Below are 19,027 nucleotides of genomic sequence, written 5' to 3'. Positions count from 1 at the left end.
ATAGAAATTAGCATTTTCCAGAACTGTTACAAGTTCAATGGCGATGATTTCACCATTTCCGGGCAAAACTGTGTAGGCCTTACTTGAAAGCAACTCCAGTCGCCTTAGTCGTCTTTGTCGTCTCTATCTCCCAAACTACTTTTATTTATTATATATATATATATATTAGGGACTACGCTGTTTCTGTCTTTTCGCGGGTGTACATATACTCCTCCGCGAGAAAACCATTGTTCTGTGTACTCACAATTTGATTCTGAATCCTCACCTGCGATTCGGCTTTGGGTATTTGTCCGTTTCCTTCTCCGTATTGGTAACCGAGTTCATCTTTTTCAATGTCAGACGGCTTTCCTTTTCTCCGGGCTCGCCTTGTCCCTCTCATTTCTGCACATCTTTTCTGCGATTTCACTACTCCATTTGCGCCCTCTTTCATCAATTAATCTTCTTTTCTGGAGCTTGGTCAGCTAACTTTTCAGTTTTAACGATTTTGGAATCTCTGAATCGAACACAAAAAGCAAGAATCTTTGGATTGTGTCAGAGTCAATGGGGCTGTATCTTATGTATTAAATTCTTGATTTCTTTTCTGAGAAAAACTCAAATCAAGAAGACTGAGATTTGAACTTGTGACCTTGTGATTACAAGTTTGTATTCTTAGTTATCTTGTTGGCTGGGGTTACGGGTTACCCCTTAAATTCTTGATTTGGCTATAGATATAGAAGAATTCAGTTTTTGAGATTTGAAAGGAAGAAAAATGGGTTCAGGTCCTGAAGAAGCTGGCAATGCCAAGTCTTCAGGAATGGGCAAATCAAAGTCTGGAATGGGGAAGAATAATGATAATGATGATGATGGCGGTGCTGAGCAGAGTTGCTGTTGGTTTAACTTGTGTTTTCTGGGGAACTGCATGCCATCAAGGTCTAGAGTAGATAGCTCTGTTACACACCATGGTAAAACCACCTTCTCTGTTGATATACATAGTTTCCTTGTTTGTTGGTTCCACATATGTTTTCTTGAAATTTCAGGTGTCTTTTAATGATTTTTCTATGAGATGTTTTTGCAATGTTCCTTATTTGCATTATGTTAATCTTCTCAGTGTATGGTCTTATTAATATATTACATGATTTTTCTGTTACATATACAATTAAGCAGATACCAAAGGTTTTAGTGATACCAATACAGACCCTCCAGTTGCTTTAGTTTTATCATCTCCAGTTGCTCCTAACAAAGGTGAGGAACTGAAAATCGCCTCTCAGCTTCGGAAATTCACTTATAATGAACTAAAAGCAGCAACGAGGAACTTCAGACCCGAATGTCTTCTTGGCGAGGGAGGCTTTGGGTCTGTTTACAAAGGTTGGATCAATGCAAATGGATTTACGCCAGTAAGGCCTGGATCGGGACTCCCTGCTGCAGTGAAGACTCTCAATCAAAATGGACTTCAGGGTCATAAGGAGTGGCTTGTATGTATGGAAACATTATATATATGCTTAATTTGCTGTGGCGTTTTTCGTTTTGATTGGATTAACATTTGCGTTTTGTCGACTTTCTTCTGCTCACTTACAAGTCGTTCCTCGTTTGACAGGCTGAAGTAAATTATCTCGGTGAACTCCAACACCCACATTTGGTAAAACTAATTGGCTATTGCATGGAAGATGATCAAAGATTGCTCGTCTATGAGTTTATGCCCCGAGGAAGTTTGGAAAACCACTTATTCAAGAGTATGTCTTGGGTTTTATACTTTTTCTGAGTACTACTGACCTCCCATTTGGAAGAGCCACTTCGTGTTATTATTACTGTTTTGGTTCAATTGTCCTTGCCATTACAGTTGCTTTATATGTTTCTCGTGCGCTTTAGGATCGCTGCCGCTTCCTTGGTGCATAAGAATGAAAATCGTTTTAGGTGCTGCAATGGGGCTTGCTTTCCTCCATGAAGAAGCTGAAAGGCCTGTTATATATCGAGATTTTAAGGCATCTAATATCTTATTGGATGCGGTATACAGTTTGAATCCCTAATATGCATTTTAGTGTTTCTATACACCCCAACTTATAGCATTTCTTCTGCGCTTGGCCTTTTAGGAATACAATGCAAAGCTCTCTGATTTTGGACTTGCCAAAGATGGTCCCGAGGGAGATAAGACTCATGTATCAACACGAGTAATGGGAACTTATGGTTATGCTGCTCCCGAGTATGTCATGACAGGTGAGCTAGATTACACTTTATTCTTGTTTTTTTTCTTTGATCTGTAATGTTGTATTTCAGTTCTCTATCCCCGTAGCTAGCTTTGCTCTGATACCACTTGTTAGGATCAAGTGCTTATCACTACGCCAAAAGCTATAGCTACTAGCGAAGACGCAACTTTATTTTCTTATAGATCGCTATCACATTTTCGAGAGGCAGAATGCTGGACTTGGCCCTGCACTGGCCTCTGCCCAACAATCCTCCTAGGCACTAATTGATGGACTTGGCCCTTTACCGGCCTCCGCCCAACAATTTGACACAAAAGAAATACTTTGTTTCTTTGGCAGAAAAGAAAAACTTCCTAAATCAACTGTTTATTATGAAATTTTCTATAGCTTGCATCTATTTCTTTGAAGGACTAGAAGTCTAGAAAGTCGGGAACAGTAGACCAAACTTCCCTTCCAAGCTTTTTTTTTTTTCTTGAAAATCAAGTTGATGCCCAGAGGAATGGGAAAGAAGAGGGGTGGACGAGGGTAATGAGTTTAAGGAGAGATTTAAGGTGCAAACTAATTAGCATAATATCTTCATATTTGACCATATTAGTTTGGGATTCTTTTCAAGAAAATTTTATGTTCCTTTTCTCGTGTTTACTATCCTGTTCTCTCACCCGTTTCCCAAGAAATGATGCTTGACAGATTTTCTGCGTTCCAGGACATCTGACATCAAGAAGTGACGTTTACAGTTTTGGGGTAGTTTTACTCGAGATGTTGTCTGGGCGGAGATCCATGGACAGGAGCAAAAGAAACGGGGAACACAACTTGGTTGAATGGGCACGGCCATTTCTATCAGATAGGCGTAGGTTTTATCGGGTGATAGATCCGTGCCTTGAAGGTCACTTTTCCGTTAAAGGAGCACAGAAGTCAGTTGAGCTAGCTGCAACTTGTCTTTCCCGTGATCCAAAATCCAGACCTCTAATGAGCGAAGTTGTTCAAACACTGAAGCCTTTGCCCCAAATGAAGGACATGGCTTTCGACTCGCCCTACTTTCGTGTCATGAAATCCAGGTTTGCCAGTGCCAGGAATAGTCACAGGCTAGAAGCAGGATTAGCATTACAAAAAAGGCGGCCAGCTCGGAGCCTCTCTATACCTGCACCGAATGCCCCTCGTCTTTCCTCTCCATATAACAATAGATCACCAAAACCTAGTATTCGTTTACAAGAATGCTAACATTTTCTCATTGTGAGGTTAAAGAAGCATGTTTATTATTTCATTTGATCTAAGGTACAACTTTATTTCCTAATATCGTCACATTTTCTAGAGGCAGGGTGCCTGATCCCTAGCCACCTGATGCTGGACTTGACCCTTCACTGGCCTCCGCCCAACAGGTCAGTACCAAATGATCTAGAATCGTTTGTTTGTCGTGAAAGTAACGAACATGGAGTGATGATAGGGGCGAGTTGGAGTAACTATAGTGGAGGGGAAATTAGGGTGATTCACAGCATCTGGGAAGCCCTGAGTCTCCAAGCAAACAGCAGCATGAGACTGGTACACTGCTCCACCTTTGCCCTTCTTATCCTTCAAGCTGTTAGCCGTAAAGAGCTGAACCCCGGGCGAATTCGCCTTAAGCTCCATCCTTATCCCCGTCTTTTCATCGTACACTATCGCCACTTCTTTCATCCCCTCACCATCACCATCAATAACATAGTTATTGTCAAAACCGCGCACCCTACCGGGTGCAGGTTCAGGGAGTTTATTGAGTTGTGTCCCGATGTCTCGGGGTTTAAGGAAATCATAGGCTGTGTTGTTGATTGGTGCAATCTCTCCTGTGGGGATTAGCTTCTCGTCCACAGTGGTGATGTGAGATGCAAATAATTGAAGCTTTTCGGATAAGATATCGCCACTGCCATGGCCTCCAAGGTTCCAGTAGGTATGCTGGGCAAGGTTCACTGGAGTTGCCTTGTTCAGAGCTTTTGCCTTCATGTCTATAATCAACTGGTGAGGCTCCTTTATAGCATAGGTTACAGAGGCAATAACATCCCCAGGAAATCCTACATTCAAGTAAATTTAAGATTTCAGTTCAGTCACCATAATTAATCCCTCCACAAACTATCAGGTAAGGATCTTGAGGTCGTTCAAAGTGGACAATTCTACTTTTTTGTCACAAGTTTAATATCTCAAAAACAAGAAGAAACTATACTATTCCTTCAATGTCTGATTTGATAAATGAGACTTAATTGAAATAATTTTTAATTAATTTTTAAAAATTATATTAAAATACTATTAAATATAAAAAATATTTTTTTTAAATAAAATAAAAAATGAAAGAATTGATTTGACTAATACATAATAAATAAGATAGATAAAATGAGACAGATAAAGTGGATTTATTTTGCTGACCTTGATCACCATCTGGGCTGTGGTAGGTGAAGGTAATGCGAGGTTGTGGACCATTGGGCACGTGCTCTTCAACCTTCCACGCAAGTTTGCCAAATCCTTTGGGACCACCTACGTTGAATTGGGTTCACACAAAATATAATCTAAATTTAGCCAAAATTCATTAAATGTTGGACTGCCTAAATTTAATGTATTACGCTAAAGTAATCATAATAGTGATTTTTGCTCAATTAAAAAAAAAAAAATTGACAGAAGAGAGAGAAGATCCAGCAAAGAGTGATTTTTTATCTTTCGGTCCCACCAAAATTGAAAAAGGGACGTTATTTATTGTGTGAGGCGCAACATTTTTATTTTATTTTATTATTGAGCTAATTAATTAATGAGTAAATACTCAAAATGGTCCCTCGACTATAGCTAAATTCACAAATTGGTCCTCAACTTTCAATTTCACCCAATTAAGTCCTTAAGTTTGCAATTTTGACACGATTTGGTCCTCCATCTAATTGACCATTTGTTGACCGTGATCGACGATCTCTAGAAGAACCTTCAGCTCTCGTCGGAGCACGTGGAGGCCTCCAGGATGACGTTGCACCGGTTCGGAAACACGTCGTCTTCTTCGCTTTGGTACGAATTCAACTACATTGAATCCAAAGGGGGGATGAAGAAGGTGACCGGGTTTGGTAGATTGCTTTCGATAGTGGATTCAAATGTAACAGTGCGGTCTAGAAATGCAACCGGAACCTTAAAAAACCGACGATGGACCATGAAATTACATATATATCCTCAAAAATCACAGTCAACAAACGGTCAAATAGACAGAGGACCAAATTGTGTTAAAATTACAAAGTTAAGGACTTAATTGGGTGAAATTGAAAGTTGAGGACCAAATTGTGAATTTAGCTATAGTCGATGGACCATTTTGGGTATTTACTCTTAATTAATACATATCATGTAAGATGGGATTAAAAAGTAAGATTAAAAGAAAAAGTAATTACATAATTATTCACGCAAAAGATAAAAATTCCATGTTATATACTCCGTATTTGATAGGAGATATGAGGGAACATTTGATAAATGAGGCATTATTATATGTCACTTTCTTTTGTCCCACCACTAGATAGTTGTGCACTTGCACTACCAATTTGAATCAAACCAAATTGAATAGGTTATTATTGGAAACAAAATTATTACCATAGTTTCGGTTAATAATCGAAATCTTAAGATTCTTATCAAAGTTTTTCCATTCTAGGAACCAAAAACTACATATGCAAGATTTTTAAAAATATTCTGATTTCATTTCAAGCTTTTTCTTGTACTAGTTTCAAAAGTAAAAAATCAGGCTTCACAATTCACCGAGCAACACTATAGGTACTCTAAATTTTATTTTATTTTCTAAAAAAACGTTTATATCGATAAAGTGTTCAATTAAAGGACACAATGCCTAAGTAAATCCTAGCTATAAAAGACACATTTTAAAACATTTAAAGGATGAGAGCTCATAACCACTAACGCCAATCAAATTGGTTAAAAAATCTTATATTTTGACAAATAATTAATCACAATATGTCACACCAAATAAAATTTAAATATTGAACAAAAGAAATACTTCTTTTAATTTTCCTAAATCCCACCGACAGCAAGAGTGTCCGCAACAGGCGGGATTGATACTTAATATGGCGCAGATCATAACGCTAATACCCTTTTGGAATAAAATTAAGATTATTCTTTTTTTTTTTTTTTTTGTGTGTGTGTACCAGATTTTCACTTGGGACATAGATACTAATTATCTGACTGAATTGTTCAACCCAAAACAAAAAATTGAATCATTACAAAGTACTTTGTGGTCTAATGGTATCTGGTTGCTCTCCTAAATGGGAGGTGATAGGTTTGTGTTTCATTGGAGGTGTTTAGTAGTTTGGGTATCGCTTCCCTTGTAATAAAAAAAAAAGACTGAACCATTAACTTTAAGTTAACGATGAATGAGTCTTTTCTACTCAACCGGATGGAATAAAATGAAGATAAGACAATGGTTTAATAGGGAAGTTAGGATATGTACCATGAATAGTGTTGTTGCCACTGTTAGGAATAAGCTTGTAGAGGGTACCATTCAAAGTGAACTTAGCACCAGCAATCCTATTGGCCACTCTTCCAACAATGGCCCCAAAGTTTGATGTGTCATTCTGCACAATATTATTATATTATATAATATAATTCTCATTTTTCAATCATAATTAATTATATGGTTTACTTTGACAATTCCAATTTCCAACAAATAAAAAAACACGCAGACTACTTCATCTCCAACTAATTCATGATCCATGAAGGTCGTCGTTGACCTAGTGCATTTAAAAGCAATGAAGAAATGCATTATATTTGTGCAGAATTGAAAGAGCGGGATTAATTCACAAATTCAGAAAATAGTATTTAAGAAAAGAGACCAAGATTCGAAACTAAGCAAAGATATTTAAGAATTATGTCCAAAATGATACATGCTCTTCCATACCCTGTCGATTGGAGTATGAGGAATTATGGGATTGAAGATTTAACCTTTCGAGAAAGAAGAATTGAAGAAATGTTTATGAAGAAGCTTAGAAATCCATAATCAATATAATCATAACTCACCAAGTACTCATCAATGGTGTCATACCCAAGAACAACATCTGTCAAGTTTCCTGCAGGAAAACAAAACAAAACAAAAACACAAATTAAATTAAGATTTCGAAACGCTCCCATATATATGTTCCAACACATATATATATATATTGAAGTGCAGATATAATATATGTATATATATACCGTTTTTATCAGGAAGGATAACGGAGACGATCTTTGCACCGAAGTTTGTAAATTTGAGGGAGAAATCTCCTTTCTTAATCTCATAGAACCCAACCTTTTCTTCCTCTTGTCCATTGACAATTGACCCAGGAACACCAAAACCCACGAAACACACCATTAATGTTAAAGCTAAAGCTGAAACCTTTGACATTTTGTCCATCTGCTTTAACACCAATGCTAATTCATTACTCCTATCCGTCCTGCTTTTATACAACAAGAGTGCATGTGGTTCGTGGCAAATTATTGTGTGGACCATAACAAAAAATACATTTTTAATATATTAAATGTATATTATTTGTGTATTAAATGTACATTATATAATATAATATATACATAGTACACAAATAATGTACATCACCTATATATAATGTACATTTTTAATAAATTAAAAATACATTAGTTTTTGTATTGAATGTACATTATTTACAATATACAAAATATGGTTCATATAGTTTGTGTGGACGATGGTCCACACAATAATGAATAATGATTGGTCTTTTTGTGGGAATAGTAACGTAATAATAATGAATATGGACAAATGTGCCAAAAAGACTCCCCCCTCCCCCCTACATAATCAAAATCCAATGTAACCGAAATCAAAGGATAAATACAAAATAATCCAAAATTTTTGGAGTAATCATTTACTATCATATCAATTATAATTAATTACATCTCTACTAAAATATATCATGTATATTAATGACCACGCAAATTATTCTGTGGACCCGGGTCCACTTTGCGAGATGGATTGAGTTTAAATGTTCACAATCTATCTTTTAAAAATTCACAATCTGTATACTACGAATACATAATGTTAATATATATGTAATTGATTAGATTGTTTTGTATTCACAAGTTTCTTTCAAATACTGCAGTCACACAATATTAACATATTACAGGGCGTTTGGTTGGAGGGATTTTAAATTCTCTTCCCATTTAATTCCCACCTAATTCCAAAGGCCATTAAATTCCGTAGTTTGGTTGGAGGGAATTGCAATTCCATTGAATTGCAATTCTCCCATTTTCATGGAATTAAAATCCCATGTCCCCCCCTGGGATTTTAACTCATGGGAAAAAAAGATAGTGATGAGTCAAAATTACCTCTTCCTTTTTTTTTTTTAACCTAAAATTAATGTCTAACAATAATAATGGACATTTTTGACTTTATACTACTAATTCCCTTTCAATTCCCATGTATACCAAACATTGAAATTGAAATTCTCAGTAATTCTATTCATGTCAACCAAACACTGGAATTTAAATTCCCACTTTATTCACAGAATCACAGTAATTCAACTCCCATGGAATTACAATTCTTTTCCCACATAATTCCCCCCTCCAACCAAACGATTTGATGACCATGGATATATTGTATTCACAAATCCCCTTCTACAAATGTTATATGTTTCGACTTAGAAACACAATTTATATTTTAAAAGTCCACAACTCCAATACAAAAATTATACAATTTATATGTCGTTTAGGACCAGGGTCCACTTGCAAGGTGGACCCTGATCCATGGTATAACAACTCTAATAACCATGCCTATAATTATTACTACTCCATACTAGCCGTTCCTCGAGTGTAATATTTTTATTTGATATGCAGCTGATTCCTTTATTAACTCAAGTTGATATCATCCAATTTATTATTAGTAATACAAGAAAATAAATAATTTCTTTGGGGAAGAAAATAAATAGCTTTTCTTTTTTAATTTAGGAGTGATAATTGTAATAACTGGGGGAAGCATTTTTCTAATACATTAAGAACGTATTTGGTTCACAAAATGAATTTTGAGAAATAACAATTCTATTTTATAAGGATTGAAATCGACAAAGAATATAATAAAGATTTCATTATATAATTTGGTTCATAGAAGGAATAGATTTAATAAATTGTACGTATTTCAATATTTTGGTAAATTAAAGATTAAAAATGCAATAAACCTTGAGAACTTGGGAATTACTTAATACAACCGCCAGAATAGCTATTCTTTGGAGTAGGCATTCCGTGAATCAAATATGATGATATTATAATATGACCAATTTTGGAAGTGTGTGAGTAATTTAAGGGATGCAAATAGCATAATGCGACTCCACTAGGTTAATTTTTTCCTTTTTATAATTGATTAATAATGAATATATACGTTTTTCAATTTGTGGTGAGGTCCGTCAAAATATGAACAGTCAATGAATATAAAAAGATTTATCGTCAAGTTAAGGGGTTAATATTATAAGATAAATTTAGGGAAAATTACAAAAAAAAAAATTTGATATAATTATCCCCATATAAAAATTAAGATTTTTCGCACCACTAAACATAATCTAAATTTACACCAAATGAATTCGAAGCAGTACATTCAGTTCAACCGAATCATTAGTAGGACCACACGAATTTAGCTCAATTGTTTAGTATGTAGTATTTGTGAAAAAAGATCAAGGTTCAAATTTGGGCGGTAATAGTATGGGGATTATATCTAAAATTGGTAGATCCTTTATGTGCATCAGTATTTGACCTTATCTGCTGAACTATTGAGTCACCGTAATTTACATCTTCTCATCCAAGTGCTCTTTCCAATTTGGGTGTAGGAGACCTTTAAGTGTCTGTTTGGTTCACTGTAATTTAGCTATAGTTGAATTGAAATTCAGTGGAGGTTTCAATTACGTTGTTTAGTTGGAGGAAATTGCAATTCTCTCCTTTTGTTAAATTGCAATTCATAGGGTACCCTCCATGAATTGCAATTCAATTGGTGAGAAAGAAAAAATAAATGAGATGACACTGCTATCCTTGATTATTATTACAAAAGGGTATTTTAGTTTTTATACCACTTATTTCCTTCTCAATTCTAATAATTTTATTTCTCCCTACCAAACAACGTAATTTGAATTCTTACTTTATTCTACCATTATTTTTTCACTGAATTACAATTCTTTTTCCCCTAATTCCTTCATCCAACCAAACGCAAAGAGATTCAACTTTTTTTTAGAAGAAGAAAATCATCAGTATGTCAAAGTTTTTGCAAATGATGAAAAGGTCTTAAATTAAAACCCGACGATTAAGACTTTTTGAGTTGAGGGTGAACCGGTCAACTAAAGAGGCCATTAGCCCAACCTGTTCTTGCTTTCTCATTTTCCCAAATTCTCTCCATATTTACCGGTCGAGTAACTTATTAACTACATAATGAAGTGGACCTTGTATTTTGTGCCTAGCGACACTAATGAACAAATTAAGAGGGTTTGGTTAAAATATTTGAAATCGTAATTGTTATTAAATATTTGATAATAGTAACGAGTTTAAGTAGAAAAAATATTTTTATTTTGTAGTAAATAAGAATTGAAATCTAAATAATAAATAAATAATAAAAATAAATAGATATATAAAAATATATAATACATATAGACACATATGTGTTTATTAAGTTTCAAATATATTTAATACATGAACAATGATCTTATTATTATTATTATTATTATTATTATTATTTATTATTTATTTATTTTTTCTTCTTCTTTATTTTTGATTTCATTGTTCAAAAGTAGGGGATGAAAATGGTAATATGTTTTATAATTATCAAAGGATTTGAGTCTTATAGTAGAGTTGGAAAAGTAGGCAAACAAATATAATAATAATTATCATACAAGTGTGCAAAACTTCACAACTAAACGCTATCTAAATGTCATAAAAGTTTTCTTTTTCAATATATATAATAGCATGACTTATATATATATATACTTGTTTGAGATCTTACCCTGCCTAGTTGGCAACAAGAGTATATCTCATGACTAAGAGCAATCCTAGTAGTTACCGGGGTATTTAATTTGTCAGATAAACAATAAAAACAAAATCCAAAACAAAACTTGTCACAAACCTCAATACACCCCGCGGGCGCTGTTGGTGTGCACCATCATTATTTTTATTTTTATTTTTTTCTTTTACCGGTAGGACCACTTTGCTAAGAAAAAAACCTCCTCTACAAGAACCCCTCTTTCATCGATCTCCAATCCTTGCTATGAAAAAAATTCCTTTACAAGAACCCTTCTCTCATCGATCTCCTAATTCAATATGCTTAGCAGCCTTAGAATGCTTGTCATTCTTTGACAAGAATACCATTATGGAGTTATCACACTAAATTCTCAAAAACCTAGCAATATTGTTAACTATTCTAAGCCTTGAGATAAAATTATATAGCCACAATCCATGAACTATGGCCTCAAATAATTTGGACAAACAAGGCAATTTTAGAATAAATACTTCTTTCCTCACATTTTTTCACATCTTAAGGCTTCCCCGCTTGACGTGGGTATACCATGTGAATCTCATTTATTACGTATGTTTTTTTTTAAAATCAATTTTGAATTTTTAATTAAATACATGTGTTTTTTTTTAATCTTTTTATTATTGCATCTAATTAAATATTTGAAAATAATATTAACATTACGGTATTAAATTCTACAATTGGGGAAAATATTCAAGAAATTAGCAGTTTAAATTCCGAAATGGAAATAAATTCATAAAAGGTAAAAGAAAAAATAAACATTCACGCTAATAGTAAACATTCTTTCAACTAATAATTATTTTTACTGCCAAGCACCTTGTGCTCAAATGGCATGTAGTGACCTCTCCTATGTGGGAGGTCATGAGATCAAGTCTTAGTGGAGGCATTGTTGACTCTGTGTGCTTCATTAGGTTGAGAAAGCATGTTTGAAATCAAGCCTCAATGGAGGCGTTACGTTGTTGAGAAAGTATGTTTACACATATACTACAATGTAATAGAGTTGCATTAAAAAAAAAAAAGAATTATTTTTACTAAACCAACGCCTACAAATGAGTTAAGTATATAATGTGTTATATATCCTCTTTGCCTAGAAGATTAATATGAGTAAGGGTGTAAATGAACGGAATCGAGTCAAATATCTTATTATTCGAACCATTCGTATTCGTATTTGATAAATATTCGAATCAAAATATTTGAATTCGAATCACGAATCGAATTAAAAATATTTGATTTATTTACACCCCTAAATACGAGTGATGGTTTTTGTAGAGGATTGAAGAAGACTTTTAGAAGAAAGATGGGTAGTGTGAGTGTCATATACCCCATATGGGAAAAATCATTGTACAAATGAATTACCAATTTCATTCAAAAGTTATAAAAAAAATTTACAATTTAAAAAATCTCTTAAGTAGCATATGCCAATATTTGGAAGAAGATACCAATATATATGATTTAAATATGCCTCAAAAACTAAGAACCTTGTGGTCAGTGACGGAACTATATATGGTGTGCAGGGGGCCATGGCCCCCCCCAAAAAAAAAAAAATTAGTATTTAGTATTATAATATATAAATAAATAAATAAATATATATATATATATATATATATATATATATATATATATATATATATATATATATATATATATATATATATATATATATATATATATTTGGCCCCTCCCTCCAAAATATTTGCCCCTCCTAGCCTAGTAGAGTAGTAATAGCCTAGTAGTAGTGTAGTACCATTGAGCCTCACAAAACTAATATTTTTTTCTTTTGAAATCCCAAGTACCCAACAAATGTTGTCTTCCTCTCCGGTTTCATCTTCTTGACTTCTTCAATCTACTATTCTTCTTCTCTTCAACAATGAATATGGTAAATTTTTTTTTTCATTTGTTTTAAAGCTTTAAATAATTACTTTGTAAATTTGTATTATTATATATTTTGTGGAAGAGTACATTTATTATTAACTCCAATGTTCAAAGTTTCTTTTCTTTAAGTTTATGCTTTTAGTTTTCTTCCATTAATGGCTAACATCAAACTAGTAGAGTAGGAGAAGCACATAGAGAATTCAGATTAAATATCTCAATGCCATAGTCTATATACTTATACAATAGAATAATTTCAAACAATAAAAATGAATTTAATTTGGTTGGCAAAAAAAAAAAAAAAAAAAAAAAAAACCGAAATGTAAAACAGAAGTGAGAAGAAAGAAATAGAAACTAATGTTGTGGAAGACATAATTTAAATAAATGAATTGAATGAATAATACTATACTAATGAATTTAAAACAAAAATGAATTTAAATATTGTATATTTGTATCCTACTAGTCTTAAAGTGCTTTGTCCTCATTTGTTTTATGTCATTACTTATATGTTTAAATGTTTAATTGACTTGGTTAGTTTAAATATTTAATTGACTTACCAAAATATTAATATTGTGATTAATTGTGAACATAGGAAGATTGAGCTACAATGAAGAAGACACAAAAAATTGATACTTTTTTTAAAAGAAAGAATTCTGAAGATTCATCATCGCAAGTAAATCCATCTACAAGTGTTGATCAATTAAATTCTGAAAGTCGTCCTGGAAAATCTCAAAGAATTGAAATAAATGAGAAGTTTGACATTCAAGCATTAGAACGTGATCCGGGACTGCGACTACCAATATGGATGTGCCCCGTTGACAAATGTGATGAAGTTAGGAGAGCCTATATCAAGGCCGGCCCATATCAATGTTTGCTTTCAAAGTATCCAAAATCTGGAGAAAAGCATCCTCGTAGTTTTCAAGCATCTTGGTTTAAATTATTCCCTTCTTGGTTAGAATATTCTCCTAGTAAAGATGCAGCATTTTGTCTACCATGTTATTTATTTCATACTCAAGATGGGCCTTCCGGATTGCATGCTTTTACTACCAATGGTTTTCGTTCATGGAAGAAAGTTAGAGATGGAAAAAATTGCTCATTTTTAGCACATATTGGAAAAGATCTCACCTCCCCTCATCGAAATGCCGAGAAAGCTTGCTCAGATCTCATGAACCAACAATCACACATTGCACAACATATTGAGAAATTCACATCTCAAGAAGTAGTTGAAAATAGACTTCGCTTGAGAACTTCAATTGAGGCAACGAGATGGCTTGCATTTCAAGGATGTTCTTTTAGAGGTGATGATGAGTCAATAACATCAACAAATCGTGGAAACTTTTTAGAGTTATTGAGTTTCATTGCTTCTTTTAATGATGAAGTAACAAAAGTTCTTGATAAAGCTCCACGAAATGCAACATACACATCACCAACAATACAAAAACAAATTCTGCAAGTGTTGGCAACTAAAGTAAAAAGTGCTATCCGAGAAGAAATTGGTGATGCAAAATTTTGTATCATTGTTGATGAAGCTCGAGATGAATCAAAGAAGGAACAAATGTCAATTGTCTTGAGATTTGTTGATAGAGATGACTTTATACAAGAGCGATTCTTTGGTGTTGTTCATGTTAAGGACACTATTGCATCAACATTGAAAGAAGGTATCTTTTCTATCTTATCTCGTCATAATCTTGATGTTCAAAATATTCGAGGACAAGGTTATGATGGTGCAAGTAACATGCGTGGAGAGTGGAATGGATTGAAAGCTTTAATCTTGGATAAATGTCCTTATGCTTATTATGTTTATTGTTTTGCACATCGATTGCAATTGGCATTAGTAGCTTCATCAAAAGAAGTCATCCCTGTCCATCACTTTTTCACTAAGTTGAACTCCATTATTAATGTTGTTGGGGCTTCATATAAGCGCAATGACCAGTTGAAAGCTGCTCATGCCTCAAATATTGCTCATTTGCTTAGTATCGATGAGCTTGAAAGTGGGAGGGGTCTTAACCAAATTGGTTCTTTACAAAGGCCCGGTGATACTCGTTGGAGCTCTCATTTGAAATCCATATCAAGTTTGATGAGAATGTTTAGTGCAACATGTGAAGTTTTACTTAATATTATTGAAGATGGAACTACACCTACTCACCGTGGAGATGCCGATGCAGCTTATGAGGTAATGACTTCTTTTGAATTTGTATTCATTATGCACCTCATGAGAAAAGTTCTAGAGATTTCTAATATGCTTTGCCAAGCTTCGCAACTCCAATCTCAAGATATATTGAATGCAATGCATCTTGTGACATCTACTAAATTGCTTATTCAAAAATTAAGAGATAGTGGATGGGATGAATTAGTTTCAAGTGTGAAGTCTTTTTGTGAAAATGTCAATATAAGTGTGCCAGATTTTGATGCTCAATATATTGCAAGAAGAGGAAGGGCTAGGAATCAACAAGATGAATTAACAGTTGGACATCATTACAAAGTTGATATTTTTAATGCGGTGATTGATTCTCAGTTGCAAGAGTTGAACAATAGGTTTGATGATAAAGCAATGGAGTTAATTGTTCTGAGTTCATCCCTAGATCCAAAAGAAATGCGTATATCATTCAGAATTGATGACATTTGCAAGTTGGTAGAGAAGTTTTACCCACAAGACTTTGCAGATTATGAGATTTTGCAATTAAGAATGCAACTTGAACATTTTGAACATGTGCAACAACTTCCTGATTTTAGAGAACTAGAAAGTATTTCTGATCTCTGTCAATGGATGGTGAAAACTAGAAAATTGGACATATATCCTCTTGTGTTCAGAATAGTAACTCTCATTCTCACGCTTCCCGTATCTACAGCTACTACAGAACGAGCTTTTTCTGCCATGAAAATAGTCAAGACTACACTTCGTAACAAGATGGATGATCAATTTCTCAATGATTGTTTGTTAGTGTACATTGAAAAGCAAATTGCAAAACAATTTAGTATAGATTCAATTATAGATGATTTCCGTGATATGCAAGAGAGACGTTCTAAATTTTAGTATATTTGTAATGTAATGATCTATTTTGAGTATATTAAATGATTATTAATGTATTTAGTTGTTCACTCTTAAATCGTTATTGGCCCCCGCATCGTATAATCCTAGCTCCGTCCCTGCTTGTGGTCCATTAATTGCTCCTATATGTAGGAGGTCTAGGGTTCAAGCCTTGGTTGTAGGTGTAGATTGTATATGTGGGTATATTCCCCTTTCTTTGTAATAAAAAAAATTCACAACTTTAGATATCAATACTCACAATTACATAACTGAATATTCACTCGCTGAATCGACACCGTTACTTTCAGATGCGTTGCGTCGTTTTGGACCTGGGTCCACCTTGCAAGGTGGACCTAGGTCCATGGCATAACAATTGGCCTGGTATGGGTGGAACATAATTCACGCATTAAAAGATCGTGAGTTTAATTATTTTCATCACACTTTCAGTCAAATTCGTTGCACATGACCTTATTAATATAATATATTTATCTTATATAGTTTGCGAGCTATTATACAAGACTGACAAGAATTAGTTTTATCTGACATAATAATAATAATAATAATAATAATAATAATAATAATAATAATAATAATAATAATAATAATAATAATAATAATAATAATAATAATAACAACAACAACAGTAATAATAATAATAATAATAATAATAATAATAATAATAATAATAATAATAATAATAATAATAATAATAATCACATATTGTCACGTGAGATAAATATTACTAAAGAAAATTATTAAAGAAATGTAACATGGTTTGAACTAAAATCGGTCTATCTTTTGCACAAAAATATTGTTTAATTACAAGAAAGAGTTAATTTTATTTTTTTTTCCCTAAATTTATAGGTATCAGTCCCCTTTAAGTCCTTTTTTATCAGAACATTCATTTTTTAGTTTTAGTATTATTGTAGCAGGGTCATTTTTGATTTTTTATTAACAAAAATAGTTTAAATATCGTAAATATAAGGACATTTCGATCTTCAATTATGATTTTTTTCAAAAAATTAAACATAAAAAAATATAAGGGTTCAACTTACTTTGTATAAAAATGATTGAAATATCTTTGTATTTAACGACATTTCAATGATTTAGTTGATGGAAGACTAAAAAAAGTCATGTCACAATAATACTAAAACTAAATAAGAATATTTTAATAAGCAAAAATTACAAATAAATTGTTACAAATAAATCTAGAACAAAAAATAGAATTAATTCTGTGTACGAAATGGGGATAAAGAAAAAGGAATTCTGATCGGTACTTTTCAGTTTAGCTGTTACATGCAATATAATTGCGGGCGCATTCCCTGAGAGGTCACAAATTGTAGACTGGTTACAAAGTTGGTCTCTGCCAGACCATCTTTATTTTTAAAACTAATATTAATCTAGTGTATTCCTATTTTTATGGTATATATATATGGTATATTATATTATTATGGTATATATACTATCAAGCAATATAAAATTAATTCAAAGACTCATGTTTAATTACAATTCATATATATAGATTACCATAAAATAAAATGTGATGATTGTAAAGAAAAAAATCTAACGACTCATGTTTAATTGTAATTATACTATAAGGGGAAAATAGTACTTTACCTCATGTGTTATATACTTATAGCACTTTTTCTCCATAAATTATTTAAGTGGCAGCTTTTTCCCCTGATATATTAAACAGAAGATCAAGTTAAAAATAATAATAAATAAATCAATCAATCAATCAAATCCCGACAAGACAAAATTATTTTGATTATAATTGCTTTCAAATATATCATTATGTAGGTGGATTATAATAAAAGAAACGTAAATAAAATAAAAATTTGACAATCTAGTCAACAAAAACTTAAAGTTAATCTGTTAAAAATGTTAATTGCTCTTCTTTTTTTGAGTTCAATGACTTATTTGCTCTTTATTTTCAGATTCAATGGCTTATTTGAGGATTATTTGAGTTTGAGAGTTATTTGAGTTCAATGCGATTTCCCAAATAGTTCAGTGGCTTATTTGTACTTTATCCCTTTTTATTAATAGTATATATAGATTATAACAAATTTAATTATTTAAATTCTTAATTAATCATTGCTAATCAATTTTATCAAACTATATTATTTAATTAATTCTAAATACGTACGTACAAACATGTATAATACCTATATTTTGTTTCCTTTTTCTTTTCTTTGAAATTATAACAGATGGACTCAAGGAGACTATTTCTACACAAACGATCTCCTTAAACACGGCTTTCCCTAGTTAGTACACAAAATCTATGCAGACCTATATTGGTATTCATTATTGTTTCTGTGCCTAATCTGAGTTATGATTCTATAATTGCTCAACATCGTTGTTAGTTGTTACGGCCAATTTAATGATTCAAATGGGCAATGATAATGTCACTTGTTAAAGTAGTGGCGGTCCATGCTTAGGAGCAAACTCATCTGTTCAGTTTTTCTTACGTTTTTGTCCGTCCATTACTCCATTTGGGAGAGAAAAAAAAAAAAAAAAAAAAAAGCTTATAAAAAAAAAAGTCACTTGCGCACCTAGCGTCATTCACTGGATAGTGCTATAAGCATAGTTTTTGCAATACTAAACTCTATTAGGCGTGATCTATATTTTCTCTTGTTGCCACTTCCGTAAAAAAAAAAATAAAAAATCTTGATTTGATCTAGTCTCCTTGTGTGCTTCATTACAATTTTAGTGTCTTGACACAATGCACCTTCCAAAACAAAATCAAATCCCCTATCCCCTAAAAGACAATGATAATAAGCATAGTTTCTCATCTGTGTTGAATATATATTCTAAATTAGGTGTATCATTTCATCTTAAATAATTAATTGACTAAAGTTCATATTAAATTTTATATTGTGTTTTTTTTTAAAAAACATCCATCAAAGCGAACTATTATTGCGAAATCAAATCACGAATACAATGAGGGTTATTTGTGTC

At 32.8% G+C, this 19,027-nt stretch overlaps 3 protein-coding genes across 3 annotated transcripts; 2 read left to right on the top strand and 1 right to left on the bottom strand.

Annotated features, from left to right (window-relative positions):
• The first annotated feature begins 438 nt into the window (after positions 1 to 438).
• On the top strand, positions 439 to 3,428 carry LOC109153712 (probable receptor-like protein kinase At5g15080). The gene is made up of 6 exons (XM_019301597.1): positions 439 to 941; positions 1,144 to 1,451; positions 1,574 to 1,709; positions 1,846 to 1,982; positions 2,067 to 2,190; positions 2,881 to 3,428. The coding sequence occupies exons 1-6, from the start codon at positions 749 to 751 to the stop codon at positions 3,393 to 3,395; spliced, it is 1,413 nt and encodes a 470-aa protein (XP_019157142.1). The 5' UTR covers positions 439 to 748; the 3' UTR covers positions 3,396 to 3,428.
• On the bottom strand, positions 3,414 to 7,590 carry LOC109153713 (aldose 1-epimerase-like). The gene is made up of 5 exons (XM_019301598.1): positions 7,359 to 7,590; positions 7,185 to 7,234; positions 6,619 to 6,742; positions 4,566 to 4,673; positions 3,414 to 4,216 (listed from the first exon to the last, which is right to left on the bottom strand). The coding sequence occupies exons 1-5, from the start codon at positions 7,555 to 7,557 to the stop codon at positions 3,570 to 3,572; spliced, it is 1,128 nt and encodes a 375-aa protein (XP_019157143.1). The 5' UTR covers positions 7,558 to 7,590; the 3' UTR covers positions 3,414 to 3,569.
• A 6,058-nt stretch (positions 7,591 to 13,648) lies between these two features.
• LOC109153621 (zinc finger MYM-type protein 1-like) lies at positions 13,649 to 16,075 on the top strand. The gene has a single exon (XM_019301476.1). The coding sequence runs from the start codon at positions 13,649 to 13,651 to the stop codon at positions 16,073 to 16,075; it is 2,427 nt and encodes an 808-aa protein (XP_019157021.1).
• Positions 16,076 to 19,027: the final 2,952 nt, after the last annotated feature.

The sequence above is a fragment of the Ipomoea nil genome, unplaced genomic scaffold (assembly GCF_001879475.1).
Source record: "Ipomoea nil cultivar Tokyo-kokei standard unplaced genomic scaffold, Asagao_1.1 scaffold2516, whole genome shotgun sequence".
NCBI classification, from domain to species: domain Eukaryota; kingdom Viridiplantae; phylum Streptophyta; class Magnoliopsida; order Solanales; family Convolvulaceae; genus Ipomoea; species Ipomoea nil.
Note: the sequence above shows the minus strand (reverse complement) of the source record. Positions and strands in the feature narration are given on the sequence as shown.

Excerpts from the sequence above, each read along its gene's own strand:
- LOC109153712 (XM_019301597.1), top strand. The coding sequence starts at position 749 with ATGGGTTCAGGTCCTGAAGAAGCTGGCAATGCCAAGTCTTCAGGAATG. Across the intron at positions 1,452-1,573 it reads AGGGTCATAAGGAGTGGCTT|GCTGAAGTAAATTATCTCGG; the intron begins GTATGTATGGAA and ends CTCGTTTGACAG. Across the intron at positions 1,983-2,066 it reads CTAATATCTTATTGGATGCG|GAATACAATGCAAAGCTCTC; the intron begins GTATACAGTTTG and ends TTGGCCTTTTAG.
- LOC109153713 (XM_019301598.1), bottom strand. The coding sequence starts at position 7,557 with ATGGACAAAATGTCAAAGGTTTCAGCTTTAGCTTTAACATTAATGGTG. Across the intron at positions 6,743-7,184 it reads ACACCATTGATGAGTACTTG|AATGACACATCAAACTTTGG; the intron begins GTGAGTTATGAT and ends AATATTGTGCAG. Across the intron at positions 4,217-4,565 it reads CAGCCCAGATGGTGATCAAG|GATTTCCTGGGGATGTTATT; the intron begins GTCAGCAAAATA and ends ACTTGAATGTAG.
- LOC109153621 (XM_019301476.1), top strand. The coding sequence starts at position 13,649 with ATGAAGAAGACACAAAAAATTGATACTTTTTTTAAAAGAAAGAATTCT.